The sequence below is a fragment of the Epargyreus clarus genome, unplaced genomic scaffold (assembly GCF_041222505.1).
Source record: "Epargyreus clarus isolate Ecla_fem2 unplaced genomic scaffold, WU_Ecla_fem_2.2 ptg000027l, whole genome shotgun sequence".
Classification (NCBI taxonomy): domain Eukaryota; kingdom Metazoa; phylum Arthropoda; class Insecta; order Lepidoptera; family Hesperiidae; genus Epargyreus; species Epargyreus clarus.
Window position 1 is genome coordinate 1649657 of NW_027332234.1, and position 18264 is coordinate 1667920.

At 36.3% G+C, this 18264-nt stretch overlaps 2 protein-coding genes across 4 annotated transcripts; one reads left to right on the forward strand and one right to left on the reverse strand.

Annotated features, from left to right (window-relative positions):
* The first annotated feature begins 2187 nt into the window (after nucleotides 1-2187).
* Nucleotides 2188-6103, forward strand: RMI1 (RecQ mediated genome instability 1). Of its 2 annotated transcripts, none has more exons than XM_073088711.1 (7): nucleotides 2188-2510; nucleotides 2750-2940; nucleotides 3465-3561; nucleotides 3792-3904; nucleotides 4321-4467; nucleotides 4963-5666; nucleotides 5908-6103. In XM_073088711.1, the coding sequence occupies exons 1-7, from the start codon at nucleotides 2419-2421 to the stop codon at nucleotides 6058-6060; spliced, it is 1497 nt and encodes a 498-aa protein (XP_072944812.1). In that variant the 5' UTR covers nucleotides 2188-2418; the 3' UTR covers nucleotides 6061-6103. The 2 variants fall into 2 exon arrangements, with proteins under 2 accessions (XP_072944812.1, XP_072944813.1); XM_073088712.1 differs by having other exon boundaries at nucleotides 2510-2646.
* An 81-nt stretch (nucleotides 6104-6184) lies between these two features.
* Usp16-45 (ubiquitin specific protease 16/45) lies at nucleotides 6185-18214 on the reverse strand. Of its 2 annotated transcripts, XM_073088607.1 has the most exons (7): nucleotides 18079-18214; nucleotides 17026-17903; nucleotides 15097-15220; nucleotides 14027-14177; nucleotides 12980-13127; nucleotides 11722-11820; nucleotides 6185-11510 (listed from the first exon to the last, which is right to left on the reverse strand). In XM_073088607.1, the coding sequence occupies exons 2-7, from the start codon at nucleotides 17873-17875 to the stop codon at nucleotides 9910-9912; spliced, it is 2973 nt and encodes a 990-aa protein (XP_072944708.1). In that variant the 5' UTR covers nucleotides 17876-17903; nucleotides 18079-18214; the 3' UTR covers nucleotides 6185-9909. The 2 variants fall into 2 exon arrangements, with proteins under 2 accessions (XP_072944708.1, XP_072944709.1); XM_073088608.1 differs by lacking the exon at nucleotides 11722-11820.
* Nucleotides 18215-18264: the final 50 nt, after the last annotated feature.

The following is an 18264-nucleotide window of genomic DNA, read 5'->3' on the forward strand; positions in this document are numbered from 1 at the left end:
TAAGTACAAAAGTGCAAAAAATGCAAAAGTTCTTGTTTTGTTATTCAAATATTAAGAAGTAGTAAACGTTTATTAAAATAGTCTCTCTGAATTTATTCGCCAAGAGCTTTGCATCTCAATAAAAAGTATAATAAGTCTAAGACACCTACTGTTGTCATCGCTTCAAAACATCGTATTTTTACGATCCGCGATATCGATATCCTGCGACATCCCTATCTATGAATTACATATTATCATATCATACCCATTATACATAGGGACTATTTTACTGAGCCAGTCTAAGCACGTTACATTTTTAAATTAACTTGGCTTAGAACATTCATTCATCGAGTTAAAATCCCTAAATATTTTATGGTGATAATCCGTCAGATGTGAACACACAATTTTATGTAAGTATTTTAGAATATAAAAATATTTCAATCTTTTCCAAAACAAGTGTACTAAGTGGCAATACTGAATTTAAATATAAGTGAAAGTTAAAGCACAGACTATTATTACATTTTTGTGATGAATATGAGGCAAATGTCAAATCTATTCTTCTTCTATATCTATAATTCGACCACGGATCTGTATCAACATAACATAAACTCTTGTTTTTACCCGACTGCCAAGGAAGGGTTATGTTTTTCGCGCGTATCTTGTATGTTTGTCTTTCTTTATTTGATCCGATCTAACAAACGGCTGGATGAATTTCAACAGTTAAGGTGTCATTATATTTGTCTCAATGACCCGAGTGTCCTTAGAGAGGTTTTAGTAAAAAAAAAACAAAATGGCGGATTTTTGGCGCGAAATAGTAACACAAGTAAAAAAAAAGTTAACCGAACCTATCAAGTAGGGTATCAAATGAAAAGAAATTAAACGGAGATTATAAAAACATATTTGTATATATATAAAACAGCAAGGTGACTGACTGACTGACTAACTAAATGACTTTTTCATTTTTCAGAAATCAACGTACACCCTAAACTAAGGACCTTACAGTTCTGAAATTTTGCACATAGGTTCTCTATATAGCGTGAATAAGTACTAAGAAAGGCCTTTTGGAAATTCTACCCTTAAGAGGGTAAAATAGGGGAAAACAGTTTTTTTGAAATCCTTTAATTTTGAAGCAACTACTATAAAATTTTGCATTTGGCTTTCTGGATAGGAACAAGGACGCACTTATTTATCCCCATCCGAAAAATCAACCCCGTAGAGGGTAAAATAAGGGTTAAAAGTACATTTGAACAACCGTCAATTTTGAAGCAAACACTATGAAATTTTGTATCAGAAAGTTGGATAAAAATAATGAAATGCTACCTCTAACGAGGTAAAATAATGACCCAAACTTTGAATTACTGAAGTTATATATTTTATAGACCGGAAATGGTGGATCTTTTCACGAAATAGTAAAAATAGTTTCACGAAATAGTTTCACAAAAAAAGTTCACCAAACCTACCGTTAGTAGTAGTAGGATGACAAAATAAAGGAAATTAAGAGGAGATTACACATACATTATATAATATATCTTTTATATAAAATTTTCATTTAAGTTACCGTACTCCTCCGAAACGGTTTCAACGATTTTCACCAAATTTTATATTCATATTCAGTACGTCTGAGAATCGGCCACTATCTATTTTTTTTACCCCTAAGTGATAAGGGTTGTTCACCCTTCACCAACATTTTTTTATTTATATGGTTACACAATGTTTGCCGGGTTAGCTAGTACATATACATGTACATGTATATACACATCGAGATGACTGTCTGACTAAATGAGAAAGTTGCTGTGCCAGAGATCAACGCAAAGGGAAACCGCTGAACTTAAGCGTGTTGGAATTTTACACATAGGTTCTTTTTATAGCGTAAATGACACTACGAGGATAAAATATGATAATATTGTTTGAAGATCTTTTGTTTTTGAAGCAGACACCTACTATGAAACTTTGTATTTGGCTTTCTGGTAAAAATAATGAAATGCCTATTTCACTGCTTTTGGAAATTCTACTTCAGCCTTTTTGGGGCAGTCGGGTTTTTTTATTTTTTAAATTAATTACTTGTTAAAATTGTTTTCACAGATCTGTAGTGATTGTTAATTTATAAAATTAAAATGAAAACCGCCACACTAGCCGGACTTTGGCATTGAGATTGGGACTGGAGAACTGACAGGTGTCAGATAACATATTGCCAATATTGCCGTGTGCCATATTATGTCAAGGCAAGTGTCATGTCATCATATCGGCTAAATGTCATCGGATGAATAATAATACCAATTTTTGTGAGCCATTAGTAATAACTATATGAAGATAAAACAATATGCATGTTTCAAGTACAGCTAACTACTGATACTCTAATCTGTGGAAATAAAGAGATTGTCCACGAATACGACATTTCATTACTTTTCATGTTTTACTTTGCATTCATATACTGTTAAAATGTGTGCACTGAATGTTAACAATTTGGTGAATACAATAAAAAAGTTTTTAGCATCGCAACATATGCTAGCGTACGAACCATGGATCCAAGGGTTTGTTATGCATTTATATTCAAATTTAGAACAACTCATAAATAAATAAAATCGACACTTAAATTTACTTTACCATTCTTTATTTTCTAAGTAATGATCTTTTAGGCCTTATAATTACTATTTAAATTAGTAAAATGTAAGACAATTGTTTTGATTCAGATTATAATTACAAATATAAACTTTGCTGTAAAATAATTTATATCCTTCTTCAAATAACAGGAATAGGGCAATAATTTCAGGTGTGTAGAATACTGTATCGATGATGTTTCAACTGATGTTAAGAAAATTCAAGATTTTGCGCAAGAGCAATGGTTGCTTCACGACTTGAAAGAAATATGCCCGGGGTCCTTGCCACCTAACCTGGCTGCAGCAAAGAAGACGGTGCTCAGTGGACACCATGTATTGCAAATAAATGGAGCTTTAGATATAAGTAATCCCTCTTTCTGTCTTATAATCATAGTGTTAGCGCTGTTATGTTTACCTTTCAAAGGAGTAAAAGCATAATCATTTGAAGAAATCTAACATGGTCCTCGGAATATCAATCTCTCTGTGTCCATCTTAAGGACTTTAATCTTATCACGGATTACATTTGTGAACTGCAATCATGTTTGCTACTACTATATTATAAACTAATTAATTCTATTTAGAGACACAGTAAACTAAACAAGTATAGATATTTCTCATATAAGCGGCATTATCCATCTATTTTAGTTATTTAAGATTTTTTTTTTTATAAGCAGTCCATAATAATTCCTAGGTAAATTTACCCTGGTGGATTTTTTACTTTTCTGAATTTTTTAACTTCATTGTCACTCATAATTTACCATTAATCTGCAATTTTATGTCTTTTGATCTTCAAATTTTGCAAAATACTATTAAATAATTCATAACATATATTACTGTTTATTATGTTTACCTAATTCTTTGTTTAATTATGTGCTTAAAATGTTTTAGGTGTACCAGCTTATCAGCAGTATTTAAAGATGAAAAAGACTGATTTAGAGAATATTAAAGCTACCATGAATCCAGAAGAAAAAATATCTAGTAAGAGGTGAACCTTATTTTCCATGTAAATAAGCTTCATGGTTTTTTATTGCATATTTTATACATATTTTAAACTGTTATTATAAACAAAAGTATTTAAGTACTAATACAGTTTTTTATATAGTAAAAAAATCGTCAAATTTTATAATTATCATTATGATTTTGTATTTTGATAACTTAAATTAGATTGGGCTTAAATCTTTATAAATTGAAGCTTATTTCTATTTTTACTTTCAGAATGTTAAAGCTTGATATGACAGATGGCAAACAAACAATATTTGGGATGGAATATGATACATTAAGCAAACTGAATGCTGATATTAAACCGGGTTCTAAAATATTGATCAAAGGTAAATATTTAGGTACAATATAATTGAAAACTATTTTTGAGGGAAACTTGATTAAAAAGTATTCTTATGCATTTAAGCGTCAGTAAAAGGTAATATGATAAAAGATAATGAATACTTATCAAAACTAGCTAGAACATAGCATTATCTATTCTGCATCCTCAACATTAATTAGACTTATGTTGTATCAGATCCACCATTACCAGGCCCACAATGCAACTGTGGCGACTTCCCGCTACTCGTTAAGAGATGGCGCTATATGTATTCTGAATCACGCTATTGAAGTTTTCTCAACATCTTGCATACAAGCTCCGAACTGAGACTGTCGGAGCACGGCCCCTCCCTGGGTATGATCACCAAGCCCACAGGGAGATATCCCTTATCCAAATAACAATTATAGTAAGAACTTATGTTTGTAGGTCCTGTCCAGTGTAGGGAAGGCATGTTGCTTTTGACTGACAAAACAGTAGAAATGTTGGGTGGTGAGGTTCCAGAAATGGCAGAAACACAATCCTTAGCTGCACAAATTGCTTCAAAGTTGGGTCTTCCAATGATAGAATGTCCAGGTATGTAAATAATAGTATAATAACTGTTAATAAGATTTAATTAAAAAGTTAATCTTGCATTATGTCTAAGCCAGGATATGAAATATGGTATTCCATGGATTTATTGTTGGTAAGCCCTTGCTTTTTACATTTTAAATGTGAATGATAAAAGTTGTCGTCATTAACCCATTACTGTCTCACTGCTGGGCACGAGTCTCCTCGAGAAGGATTAGGCTATAGTCCACCGCGCTGGCCAAGTGCGTATTGGTAGACTTCACATACCTTTGAGAACTTTTTTTTAAGATTATCAGGTATGCAGGTTTCCTCACGATATTTTCCTTCACCGAAAGTGATAATTAATTTGTAATATGCACGTAACTTCGAATAATCAGAGATGCGTGCCGGGGATTTGAACCTCGAGCCCCTCGATTGAGAAGCCGGGTTTCAACCACTAGGCTATCAGTGCCGTACAGTCATCAATCCCTATGTTAATTATAGATTTTTCTTTCTATTCAGATATGGATATCATGGCAACAACTGCAGACAACCCATCTACAATAGACAATACATCAACCACACAAAATAGCAGTCGACAGAATGAAATAAGCAGACAAACACCTCAAGTCAACTCCTCAAATCAACGACAAATAACTACCTACCCAGTCACAAATCGTACAAATGAGACACGTAATCATATTGATCTAGATGTATATGCCTTGCCACGAGATAATGTTGGCAAAAGGCAGTCAGACGCTGAAAGCACAGCTCCCGAGAAAAGAATTAAAGTCGATAACAGCGCAGTTAACCCCAATGACTTCCCAGATGATGATGAATTGGCAGACTTGTTCCAAGACGAAGACTTAAGGGAAATTGAAAATCAGTTTGAAGAAGAATTCAATGAGAGTATTGAGGAGCCGAGCGGTCCAGTGGAATTACCTTCCGAGCCTTTTGTTTACATCAAACAAATAAACGAATTGAGTGATTCGGCGAAATGTGATAAAGTTTTTCGTGTGAAAGCACAAATCTTAACGGTTCTCAAGAAACTTACGTTAACTGATAGGTGGAACCTGAGGTGTACCTTGACTGACGGCACTGGCTGCATAGATGTAGATATTTCTAGCGACATTCTGTCCGACTGCCTTGGTTTCACGCCACAAGGCATAAGAGAACTTAAAAAGCAAATTTCAACAAATCCTGATTTAAAAAATCAAATTAATTTGGTAAGTTTATTTGAAATATTGAAGTATTTAATGTATAAATTTACTAACATAATAATTTAGTAACGAGATTATTCTGTACATTGTTTCAAGCTCAGTTCTCAGTAGTAGCAAAGTCCCTGTAATTGATTTCAGATAAGTTTCATTTATACAGACTTAGCAGGTAATTTCTCATAGCTAAAAAACATGTAATTACCTATATAACGCAATCAGCTTATGGCTAAGTAAATTTAATCTTTTTCAGGCATATGTTAAGACTTCAAATACCCTTAAAACACTGTATTGCATCATGGAGTTGACCATGTCGACCACCTCGCCCGTAATAACCAGGCTAATAGATTTCGAAGATTCTCACATCGATTTACTAAAGAAGAGAATAGACAGAAGTGGATTATGAAATTTCATGTGTACAGTACCTTGTAATTTAATTTATTATAAACAACAAATATGAAATAAATATGAAAAAAAGTACTCATTGTGACAGAAACTGAAGTTAGAAATATAACGAAAATGAAAAACAATTGACTTTTACAACTATATTTTAATTTAAATACACCTGTTCATAACACAGTAATATGTGTGTGGTTCAATATACAAAAAAAATATCAAATACATATAACATAATCAACACAAGCTAACGAACTGCACAAGACACACCAGTCCTGACAAATGCAAACATTATAACATATACCATCAAGAAGCTTACCGTAACACTAAATAATTTTAAACTAAAATCAGTAGGTCTACTGTAGTATATACCTATATACACAATTATGTGTTACAAGAGAACATTTCCACATCACATTATGTGATGCACTTTAGTTGAGGAGTGCTTCACTTGGCGTAAGTGTATATTTGTATATAAAGGGAATGTGTGGACCCTATATTAGCTTTTATTGCAAATATATGACAAAATTAGCAAATTTACTCCCTTGTTTTCTTACTTACAGTATATGTTTTAAATCACAGATTTCAGTTTCAAACCGTCCACACAAGATGAGAAAACTTAGTTGAAAATAATTTTATTGACAATATTGTGAAAATCAAGAGGGTGCCAGACCATGTGTGAATGGCATGTGTTTGGTATTTCGCAAATACGCCAAATACTTTGCTAAACACAGCGGTACTGTTATATCAATACGTTACACCAAGTGAACGCTCACAGTTACATGCATAAATAACTCAAAAAATAACTATATATGCTGACCATGGTCAGACATAGAGCAGTCTACTTTGGACATATTTGTGAAAATAACACCATACGTTAACAGGCGCTACTATTTTCGTTTACAAAAGTATAATAGCGCTACTAAAGTAACCCAAAGACTTCAACAATTTCTTCATATCGATAAATCTGTAAACACGCCACGGACGGAGAACTGCACTGTTAGTTGGCATTAAAAATACGCACTTTATACACGCATTTTAATTGGACGAATAATTTAAAACGACCAGCTTAACTTGAACTATGTGACAAACAAGAAACTAATTAAAAATAATTTCTTTTTTATATTTGCCACCCTTATACCTGACACCGATTTTAAAACAGAATCAATAAACAGTAGCATTTCTAAGAACAAATTTGAAACAAGTAAGATCTATTTTACTAGTATTATAAAAAATTGTTTTGCAAGTCTTTAGGTTACTTCAATGTATGAGTCAAAACAGCTCAATTAACGACTATCGCCTGTATTCTGCTAACGTTGCAAATAACGTTAATATAATTAACAACAAGGACAAATCAAGAAAATGTTTTTAATTACTACACCACTATTAGGTATCAAGTATGAAATGTATAAATGTGAACCTTAAGGGCATTCCTTACATAATCGTGGTTTAAAACTAGTGTTACATTAAGCCTCTTACGGCCCTAAAAGGCTAGCTACTTTTAGCAACGGCATTTCGATCATTATCGATGCATCACGATTTTGCGATTAGCCGTGTTCGGTAAACGCACGTTTAGCGATTGCATTAATTCTGCTGCTCGTACATTGGGTTTGGTTTATCCGCTTCCGAGAAGTAGCTTAATCGTATATTACCAATGTTAAAAGTAGCTAGTCTGTTAGGGGCCTTAGTTCAAACGCGATTAGTCGCACACGGACACAGCATTAAATAAATTGAGCACTCAACTTCAAATCATTATAATAATGTTAAAACTTAACGTTTCAATCGTTTTACAATCATTGCATTGATATTACGAAACTGTGTTGTAGCCTGATATCGTACTAAAGAGTATATTTTATTCAAGAATGTTACATTTTGAAACTGTGTTTTATACAATATTACGTTGTATTGTGACAAGTGTCCATATTTTCGGATAAATCATGACATATATTTTTTTAAAACATTGTATTGAATATGTGATGTGCGTCGCATCGCGATGCAATGTCGTTGTCGTGTCGTGGTTTCACGATGCACGTCGTAGATTTACACGACACGACGTCGCAACGTTTCACGGGGCGACATCGTATAGTTACGTTTTAGCCTCTTGACGAGCCTTCAAGGTGTCCCAATTGACGATTACTGTTACGGCGATTTTGGGCCAATCGTAACTCGTCAATATTTTAATATCAATCAGAATCAATATTCCATATTTTGATTAACGCCTTTGATCGGTCCTAACTTTACATTCGACATTTACGTTAAAATTCGAAATTTATTACACTGAATATTCATAATGGGAATACGGGTAATCACATTTTCAGGTAAGATGGGGTCAAATTCAAGAACGCTACTAGAGGAACTTTATTTCGTTTCACTTCAAAATGTACTAAGATCTAGGGTTGTAGCGAATACCAAAATTAGCGGCAGCACATGAGTTTTTATTATGTGAGCTATTATTTATTGTTACGTTCATGTGGTTGCAAAATTGCTAGAGGAAATCTGGCTATTTAAGAATTATGTGTTATGCAAATACTGAAAAATTGCGGATTGCGATCAAGCGAGTTTCGTTACAACCCTAGCAAAATCTTTTACGATCTTAATATTTTAAGATTATTAAGCCTAACTTCATCTAAGACAAATATTGGGAGATCTCATAACTCAGAATGTTTACATTTAATCCATCGTTGCTGACAAGTTAATGCTTATCGCATGACGTCATTTGTCGTAATTAAAAAAATTGCAACATTGTCGCTTGGTACAAGTTATAGGCCATATTTGTTGATAAGTAAGACATCAAGTGCATTGTCTTTTGTATGCATATGCATGTCTTATTCGCGCATATACAATTGTCTTTAACGATCAGGGCAATTTGTGAACATAGCAATTTTTTACACGATTCGTTTATTGTTGAGAAAATTCATTTAAATTAATCATTCCGTAATTAATTTATACACAAAATTAACATTAAATTGACACCTGAATGGAAGACTATGCCATTGAATAAAAACATTAGATAGGTTAAAAAAAGAGAACATTGAACATTACGTATAAAAAGAATCTCACACATTACCTACAATTTATTGTTTAAATAACGTTTGCATGATGTTAATTTATTTGACTAAAAATTTGCTCAACTTTAATTTATTACGTAACAAATCTTCAAATAGATTTCACATCATGGTACTAAATTAATTATACAAAAGCAATGGTTGGGATTAAAATGAAATCGAAAGTTAAATAATCATTCGTTAACACTAATTGTATAGTCCAAGTTACGGCACAACTGATTTTATTTCCTACGAAACGTTACACAATATCTCGAGGACAACACGAGAATATTTAAATATGAGAAAATACTTTGAGATATATAATGCTTGTATACCTGTTTCATATCACTATAATATTGTATATGTAAAGATACACTGATATACGGCCGACGATGCGGCGCCCATACGACATCATAACGAGTCCGTCCGACCTCGGCGCGCGGTACACGATTCCTGATCGTAAAATAGAATAAACAAGCCGAAACGATTACTACATGAAGCAATAAATAAAAATTAGAGAATTACGTTAGTCTAAGAACACTACGACACAGCTTTCAGTAATCGGCACCAAAGTAAAAGAGCCACGATTCCACCGGAACACTTCTCGGCGAAGGGGATATTTATAAATAGTTAATTTACAAACTGCGATCGCGAAACGATCTGAAAAGGGCGGTCAACGTGAGGTACAACACGGCGGCCGAAACGAAACAAGCCGAAACTCGGAAGCTATTTACAGCGCATTCGGTAAAAAACGTACGACGCCGCGCGCCCCGCGAGCGCCCGCCCGCCTCGCGCGCCGCGCCGGGCCGCCGCGCCTATAGGATCCGCTCGTAGAACAGCAGGTAGGCCTGCGCGCGAAGCACCTTCTCCTCGCTCACCTCCGACACCATGCTGTCCGACACGTAGTACCACCTGCCGGGCGGCGCCTCCGCCGCGGCCGCGCCCTCGCCCGACTCGTAGCCGGACAGCTCCGAGTCGGAGTCGGGCGCCGCGTCGCCGCCGGCCGCGGGCGCGGGCGGCGGGCGGTTGGCGCCGCGCGGCAGGAAGCTGCGCCGCCCGTCGCCCGCGCGCACCTTCACGTACGCCACGTAGTGCCCGCCGTGCATGCCGCCCGAGTGCTCCACCACGCCGTACAGCGAGTACGGCAGCTCGCTCTGCCCGCGCGACACGTTCGCCACCCGCTTCATTTTGTCCATCGCGCAGAACGGCGCCAGGTCGAGCACCGTCGGGAAGTCCACGTGCTTCGACATCTTCCGGAACATGCAGCGCGGCCCGATCTGGAACCGCTTCAGGTGCAGGATGAGGATGGCCGGCGGGCTCGACACGAGGAAGCGCTTCGTCGCGTTCGTGTACACGGTCTTCCCGTCCTTTCCGTTGATCCGTTCGGTGCACGTCTCGCAGCCGACCTTGTTGTTCCCCGTGAGCAGTTCGAGCGCGGTGAACTGGGTGAGGCACGACTGGACGCTGCACTCGTCGTCGTCGCAGACGTACCGCGGGGACAGCGGACTCTGGCGCGAGAACGACAGGATATCTCGAGAGACGTGCTTCTCGGCGTCGATGTTGTATATCTTCGGCCGAGGGACCGAGGGCGGAGACTCCAGCGGACCAGGTTCGGGCGGACTGTCCGGCCCCACCGGCGAGGGATACGTGGGCTTAGTTTTAACTTCGGCCATATCGAGTTTCAACTTATCCAACTTGTTCGAAACGTCGTGGTGATTGTTAAGATCGTTATATAGGGAGTCCTGGGACCCGTGGTGGTTATAGTCAGAGTTAACCAAGATGTCCTTGGAGCCAGAAGCTCCCAGATCGCGGGAACCGATGTCGTTTGTGTATTCAGGAGCGAACGATATTCTTGAAACGGGTCTAGCGTCCTCATTCTTAAAAGGCGATAATTTACTGTGTTGTGGACTGGATAGGTCTAGGTTAATTTCGCTCGAGAGTGAGCTATGACTGCCTAATTCCTTGCCATTGATGGGAGAGTCAACATTGTCGACAGTCTCTGTCGAGTTGTGTTTGGTGGCTTCTGGACTCGCCACACCCGAGTCGGGATTGGACAAGTTTTCGAGGGAAATGAGGGGCTTGTAATCGAGGGGGACGGCAGAGGCTGCGGTGTCTTCGAACTCGATTTTGTCCTTATCGGTAGATTCGGGAGTATTATCGGTTTTCTCTTTATCCAAGTCTACCGGGCTGGTGCGTATGGAGTCAGAGCTGATGACTTTCTCGGAGTTGTAACCAGACTCCATGTGGTACGCAGCGAAGTTGGCAGCGGTGTGGGCCACGGGCTGGCTGGCCGCGTCGGGCGGCCGCGGGACGTCCTCCAAATTGTCCTCCACATCTGCGTCAGATTGTTCTGACGACGATTTGCCATCTTCCTTAGCACCGTTAGTTTCACCGCATTTATCTTTCGGGGTGGTACCTGAAATAAATTTACTCCATATTATAATCACATTAAATAGTGTGTTTGTGTTCTAAAGGTGTTTTGCAAATGATTATGTATTAGCTGTATAGTTAAAAACAAAAAGAAAAACAAAAAAAAAAAAGAAACAATAACAAAAAACGTAAGCAATCTACGTACAGGTAGGTGTTTATAAAATATGTTTGCCTAAATATATCGTGCAAAATACCACCTTTGTTTTTGCGCGCCGCCTTTTTCGCAGCAATTCTCTCTTTCTTCAGCTGAAGTTTAGACTGTTTGTTGTCTTCAACCGAATTGTACGAATTCTCTTCTGAAAATGTGTTCTCCGATCAATTTTTGCGCCTCAGTGCTCTTACCCAAAGGCTTATTGGGGAATTCTTTAATATATTAGCATTTGGGTAAAATAAGTTAGCGTAAAACTATTATGAAAGTAAATAATAATGATATGAGAAAATCAAATCAATATGTTTCTACATTGTGTTATGTCAATATTATTACATTACTTGATAAATATTTGGTGAATGGTTGAAAATCATTTTCAATGAAAATAACAAAATTTAGAATGTTACATCATTTTCACATTTAAAATGTTATTGGAATACATCCATGTAACAATATAACAATTGGCAATATTCCCAAATACTATGATTGTTTAAAGTATACCTATAACATTTTATGTTATATAGATTGTTGTCTCATTTAATCATTATTATTTACTCACGTAATAAATCAACACAAATAAACGGGTAGCAAAAACAAACACTTAAAAACAGATGCAAAAAATAAACTTGAAAAGTAGCATGTTCTGAGACAATAATAATTGAAAATGAAAACATTTAGAAATTAAGAGAGTTGTATACCTACTCTGCAAGATCTTTGTATTAGCAAACTAAATAGATCATTTACGATGCATAAACTACAATCTCCACCAACCACCAAGCATAACTGCACATAAGTCATATTAAACTGTGACTGGGATATAGTATTCGAAAATATTGCGAAATATACATCGCCCAGCAAGATGGTGAAATGGTTCTACATTTATGTGCTATTTCAGATTTTGTTTTTACTCATTCTCAATTGGCGTAATAAAGTATTAATAATCAATCTATCCAATTTTATCCAAAAATTGACAATTTCTAGCAGACACATATTTATTTAATTAAATTTTTTTGCATATTAAAGAGCAATCTTAATGCCTGATGGCATTATCTACCAGTCAACCCTGGGTTGATGTGGAACCCATTTGTGAATTTGCAGCTGAGGTACATAACTTAAAAAAAACAACAAACAATAATAAAAACAGCAGATACTGTCACAGTCAAACTTTTGTAAGAAAAACGTTGGATAGATAGATTATCAATAATGGCCATTAGACATTTTATTATGCTACTTAGCTGTACATTAATTGATTGTGGGGTGAAAAGTTTAGTCTAGCTAGAGTTAGCGAGTCATGCCATGGGTCCTACCGTTGGGTGTTTTCCTGCGGACGACGGCGGGCGGCTGCGGGCGGCACGCGGCCACGGGCAGCGACAGGTCCAGGAAGTACTCCACGCGGTCCGACTGGTGGAAGCACTCCTGGCACTCCAGCGTCGACACCAGGAACCCGCGGAACACCTGCAACATTATTATCTTTATATATATATTTCTTATGTGCGTGTGTATGTCACTAAACTCCTCCTAAACGACTGGACTGATTTTGATGAAATTTGTTGTGTGTGTTCAAGGAGACTTGAGAATGGTTTAGATTCACAATTTAGTCCGTGGGAAAAGGTTTTTTTAATTAATTTTTAATTCGTAAGTAGTTATAGAATCGGAAACTATGCATTTGATCAAGTGATGATCTTTAGCAAAGTTGTTGGCCAAGAGCCCACGAGGGTTTGGGAGTTGGTAAGACCAATTTTCGACAGATGGCACCACTGTCATTCCAACGCAGGTACAAATTTTCCGATTTATGTCATATTATTTCTTTAAAATGTGGGCGAAACCGCGGGCACCACTAGTCTTATATATAAAATTCTCGTGTCACACTGTTAGTTACCGGGCTCCTCCGAAACGGCTTTACCGATTTTCACTAAATTTTATATGCATATTCAGTAGGTCTGAGAATCGGCTACTATCTATTTTTCATACCCCTAAGTGGTAAGGTGTTCACCCTTAACATTTTTTTATTTATATATGCTGTGTTGTCAAGTTTGCCAGGTAAGCTAATAAAAGCGATTGTGGTTCGACTCTTTAATAATAACTAACTAATTTTCATCATGTTAAAATGGAATTCCACTTATAGATGGAAATTGCAATGTTGACTGTCTTTGTGTTTACAACACCTGCACATTTGAGAATGAATCATTTATATTATTATTTCTTTGTGTTCCATAGTAAAGTATGTAAGTTAATAGTAAGTTCTTATTAGGAAAACATCCATATCAGAAGTAATTGTGCTATTCAACTCAGCATTTTTATAATGAAATGATTACTTCTGGAATTCCAATTACATATTAAACCAAGGTATTTACCTGTTCTGGCCTCAACATGGTATCTGAAGCCTGTTGTCCATAGAATTTGACCTTCTGTTTAACTTCGCCGTCAACCTTCGCGGGGTCCACCTTGGAGCTCATGCCGAGGCTCTGGAGTATAACAGACTGGTATCGACGGAGATCCTCTGATCTGGAATGGTGGAATTTTATATATTAGAAGTTGAAGTAGAAATTTACTTGTACTTATACAATTCTTTTTTTTTTATAATATAGGAGTAGCAGACGAGCATACAGTCCACCTGATGGTAAGTGGCTACTACCGCCCATAGACATCTGTAATAAGCCCCAGATAGGATTAGATATTCCCACCTGAGGTCGGCCACAGATGCGCCGCTACCCCTGAGGACTAAGCTGGAACGCCTGGGAAAAGTCTGTCTCCCTTGCCACACCCTTCAAACCGGAACACAGCAGCGCCTAACACTGCTGTTATTAGGTAGAAATAGGTGTGGCGGTGGTGCCGCCGGAGTCAAACCACAAAGGGTTCTACCACCTGCACTATTCAATGATAAATAATCATTTACACATAAAATCACGTGTAATCAAATTTAAATAAATTTGGAGGGCTATAGAGAGCGTCATTTTACCAAAATTCAAGTCACCATTGCCATCCTACATATCAAAAAGAAAAATTGTATGTTCCTTATATAATTACTTAATATAATATAGTATATTTATAGCATTGTTAAGTTTTAACTAAAAATGTCAGGAAATTACATTAATTATTACAAAAAATTATTTAAAGTATGTAATAACGTATAATGTTATCTAATATGATGTTGTTAATATTCTTATCTCTTTACCTTTAAAGAGAATAATTTGTAACAAAAAAATAATAACAATGTAGTATTAAGGTATATAATACTAAAATAGTAATAAATTTAACTTATTTCACTAATATAAGGATTTTATTTAAGTGTATCTTTAAAATACCTTATTTTTTCAAATAAACGCTTAATGCCAGAAATGAAATCTGAATGAAGTCCGAATGTTAGGAATGACAAGTGATTATTCAAAAAAAGTAACTATAAATATGATAGAAAGAGCCTCACCTGACAGCTTCAAGCATATGCCGCAAGAGTTCATGCGAGTCATGCTGGTCACCACCACCAAACTGTGGCAGTTTGTTCACCAGCGCCGAGAGAAGCTTCCTCGGTGTGTACACACCACCTTCACCTGAAATGGATTTAACATTAAGTGTTATATAAAGTGGTTATCGCTCATTGGCTTTGTAAATGTTTCAGAACAAGTCAGGTCACTATTTATTTATTTATGAAACAAACAAATACATAGTGCATTAAGTCTATCTTAAAGATAATACCCAGTAATAACAATTCAGTAAAGTTTCCTCTAATTACTCAAACATAGAAAAATGGAGCAAAAAAGGAATGGAAAAGGAGCAATATCTATTTAAAATTAAATATTTAAAATAAGTAGTACATAATTACACTATTAATAAATAATAATAACAAGGAAAAGAAAAAGAAACAATTATTAGTTTGGTATTAACAAAAAAGTAATATTTGTTTGCAACAATTAGCTGTAAATTATAAGAACACTTAATCAGTTGTAATCTGTTGTTTACTAATCAAAATACCATTTGTAAAACTTTGCCAAACATTTGACTATTCTTATACTGACTAATCTTCAGTGGATTTGCAGTATTGGTGCAATTTTAAAGAAATATCATAAACAGTTAACTGAGTAAACTCCATAGTAACATTAATTATTATTTATCTTAAAACTTATATCCCATTCGAAAATTATACTACTTATAAACTATAGTACATTAAACTTAGTAAATAAGTAGATTAAGTTTAGATAAAATTGTAGATTTTTATATTTTTATCTCAGAACACATGTGGGTTTCAGTGCCCAATATAGGATGTAACCATGCCACATTATTATTTCATAACAAACATTACACACAAGTGTTGTTGTTGCATTCAAATTCAACCTTGAACTGTTTAATCAAAATTCAACCTTCAGTCAACTGAATGCGGTTGAGAAAATTTACCTCAATAATCTAGTACAGAACAAAACAATACAACATACATCAGACACTATCCACACAGTTTTCACTTTCACAGAATTGGCATGAGAAAGTGGCACATGGTTATTTTTAGCATATCCTGAATATAGGTGAACTAAAACTAGTCATTCTGATAATTAGATGTAGCGTCTTATGCATCTGTATAACCTTGTATAAGACATACTTCCTTTGTCTAAGTGTAGTCATCTGTTATCAATTCTTAATAAACCTATTGTTTATATTCTTTTGTGAAAACATTGACTGATGCTATCTATTAAAAATTATGTAAAACTCTGAAATGGATATTGTGTAACAAGGTAGATAATAAATGCAAATAATGCACTTTTTTCGTTGAACAATGACGACAGTCAATAACTGATTCAATTGTATTTACTGAATAGTTATTAAATAATTCATTAAACTGAAATAGATCTTCAGTATACAAATAAATTTACATTTCAAATGTACATGATTAATTAGCTGTATTCACTAATGTATACACTTTGATTAAACTGTTTTTATACCAACTTTTAGTGAATCCATAGGCCTTAGTAGATTATTGACATGTAAAATGAATTTATTTGACTTTTTGATTGATAAAAAGTTTTTTGTGATGCTTTGGAATAATAAAAAAAAAACGGTTGTCTGTAAAGTCGGTTTACTGACGACAGTTGAACGTGACAACGTCATAAGGAAATACTGATGGAATGGTTTCATTTTTCAAAAGAAAATTTTAATTTTATTTATAATTAATTTATTGATCAAGGAGGTAAATACGCGAAGGCCGATTGTGCCTCTTTGTCGCTCGTTCCGCGCTCTTGCTTGCACTTCAAGCCTTAAATGGAACGCCTCAGAGCGAGGTAACGCCGCATGAGTCATGTTTTTTGGTGCGTGCAGCCGGCTCCATCGAATTATAAGACATTGTCACGTCAATAAATGAAAAACATACCTGCTTGCAGCTCTGCTAATGTTTCAGCTAATGTCCTCGTCAAAGTGCCCCATTCTCCTAATTGTCCGGTAATTGGTGGTAGATCTACCTCTTTGGCTTCCTCGTCATTCTGTTCTGGTTTCAGCTTCAGCTTGCCACCAGGCAATGTGAACCTTTCCCCCGGCAAAGCCATCTCTTGCAAGACATTTAACAAATACGGAGTTTGGACCAAACATTGAATAACAGAATTAAAAAAGCATGTGTTCCCTAAATTAGTCAGACCTCTAACCCTCGGCAGGCTGATGGCCATTGCCTTGTCCTTCCCCTTAATTTCCGTCTTTATTATGGTCTCTGTTATATTTGGATCATCTAAACTGTTGGCAGCTTTAGCATCATAGAAAAGTTCAATGGGGGGAAGTTTAGGGTTGCCATTGGCCTGCTTCTTGAGGTACTCTATGCACTCGTGCAACTTCTTGGCACTGGATGCAGTGACTTCATTGTTGCAGTAATAGCAATAAATACCCCAAGTGGTGGTATTGGCTGTGAGGGCATGGCAGTCAGAGTGGGGCGTGTTGAAGTGGTTCAGGGCGTGCTTGTTACGTGCTCGGCCACAAAGTTGCGTGCCACAACGCAAGCACATCCACAACGAAAGGTCCTCCTCGAAATTCGGATCTTCCACTTCGGTTTTGGGACTCTTTTTGCATTCCGAGCACTCCTTTTCGAAGCCACCAGTCTTCAGAGCCTTTTTCAGCTTCGTGAGATCGACGGCTTTCGCGACATGAGGGCATGCGGACTTCACGGTTTCGTCGCAAGATTCCGTGGACTCGTCCCCGTTCTCGCTAGGGTCGCTCTGTCTCTTTTTCTTAACCATTGTCGCGTTAAATCGGGCAGCGGACCGCCTGCAACGTAATCAGATACACTCTTTAATAATAACCATACGAACACAAAAAGAACAAATTGACAAATCTGTGTCGATAGCAATGGCACGCGTGACAACGCACATTCACCACGATATTCACGAGTTCCCGTCTAAATAATACGGAACTAGTGTAAATTCATCGATATAAAACTTACAGTTACATGCGCCAGCAAATTTTTTTAACTAAAATCGTCACGATAACTGAATCTCCAAATTATCTAAAATTTTGTCAGAAACGTAAACCACGGTCGTCAGACATCTTTGCAACTTTACAATGTTACCAATATTAAGAAATGAAAATAAAGATTTCCATTCATTAAAATCGCTAATCAATTAAAAAT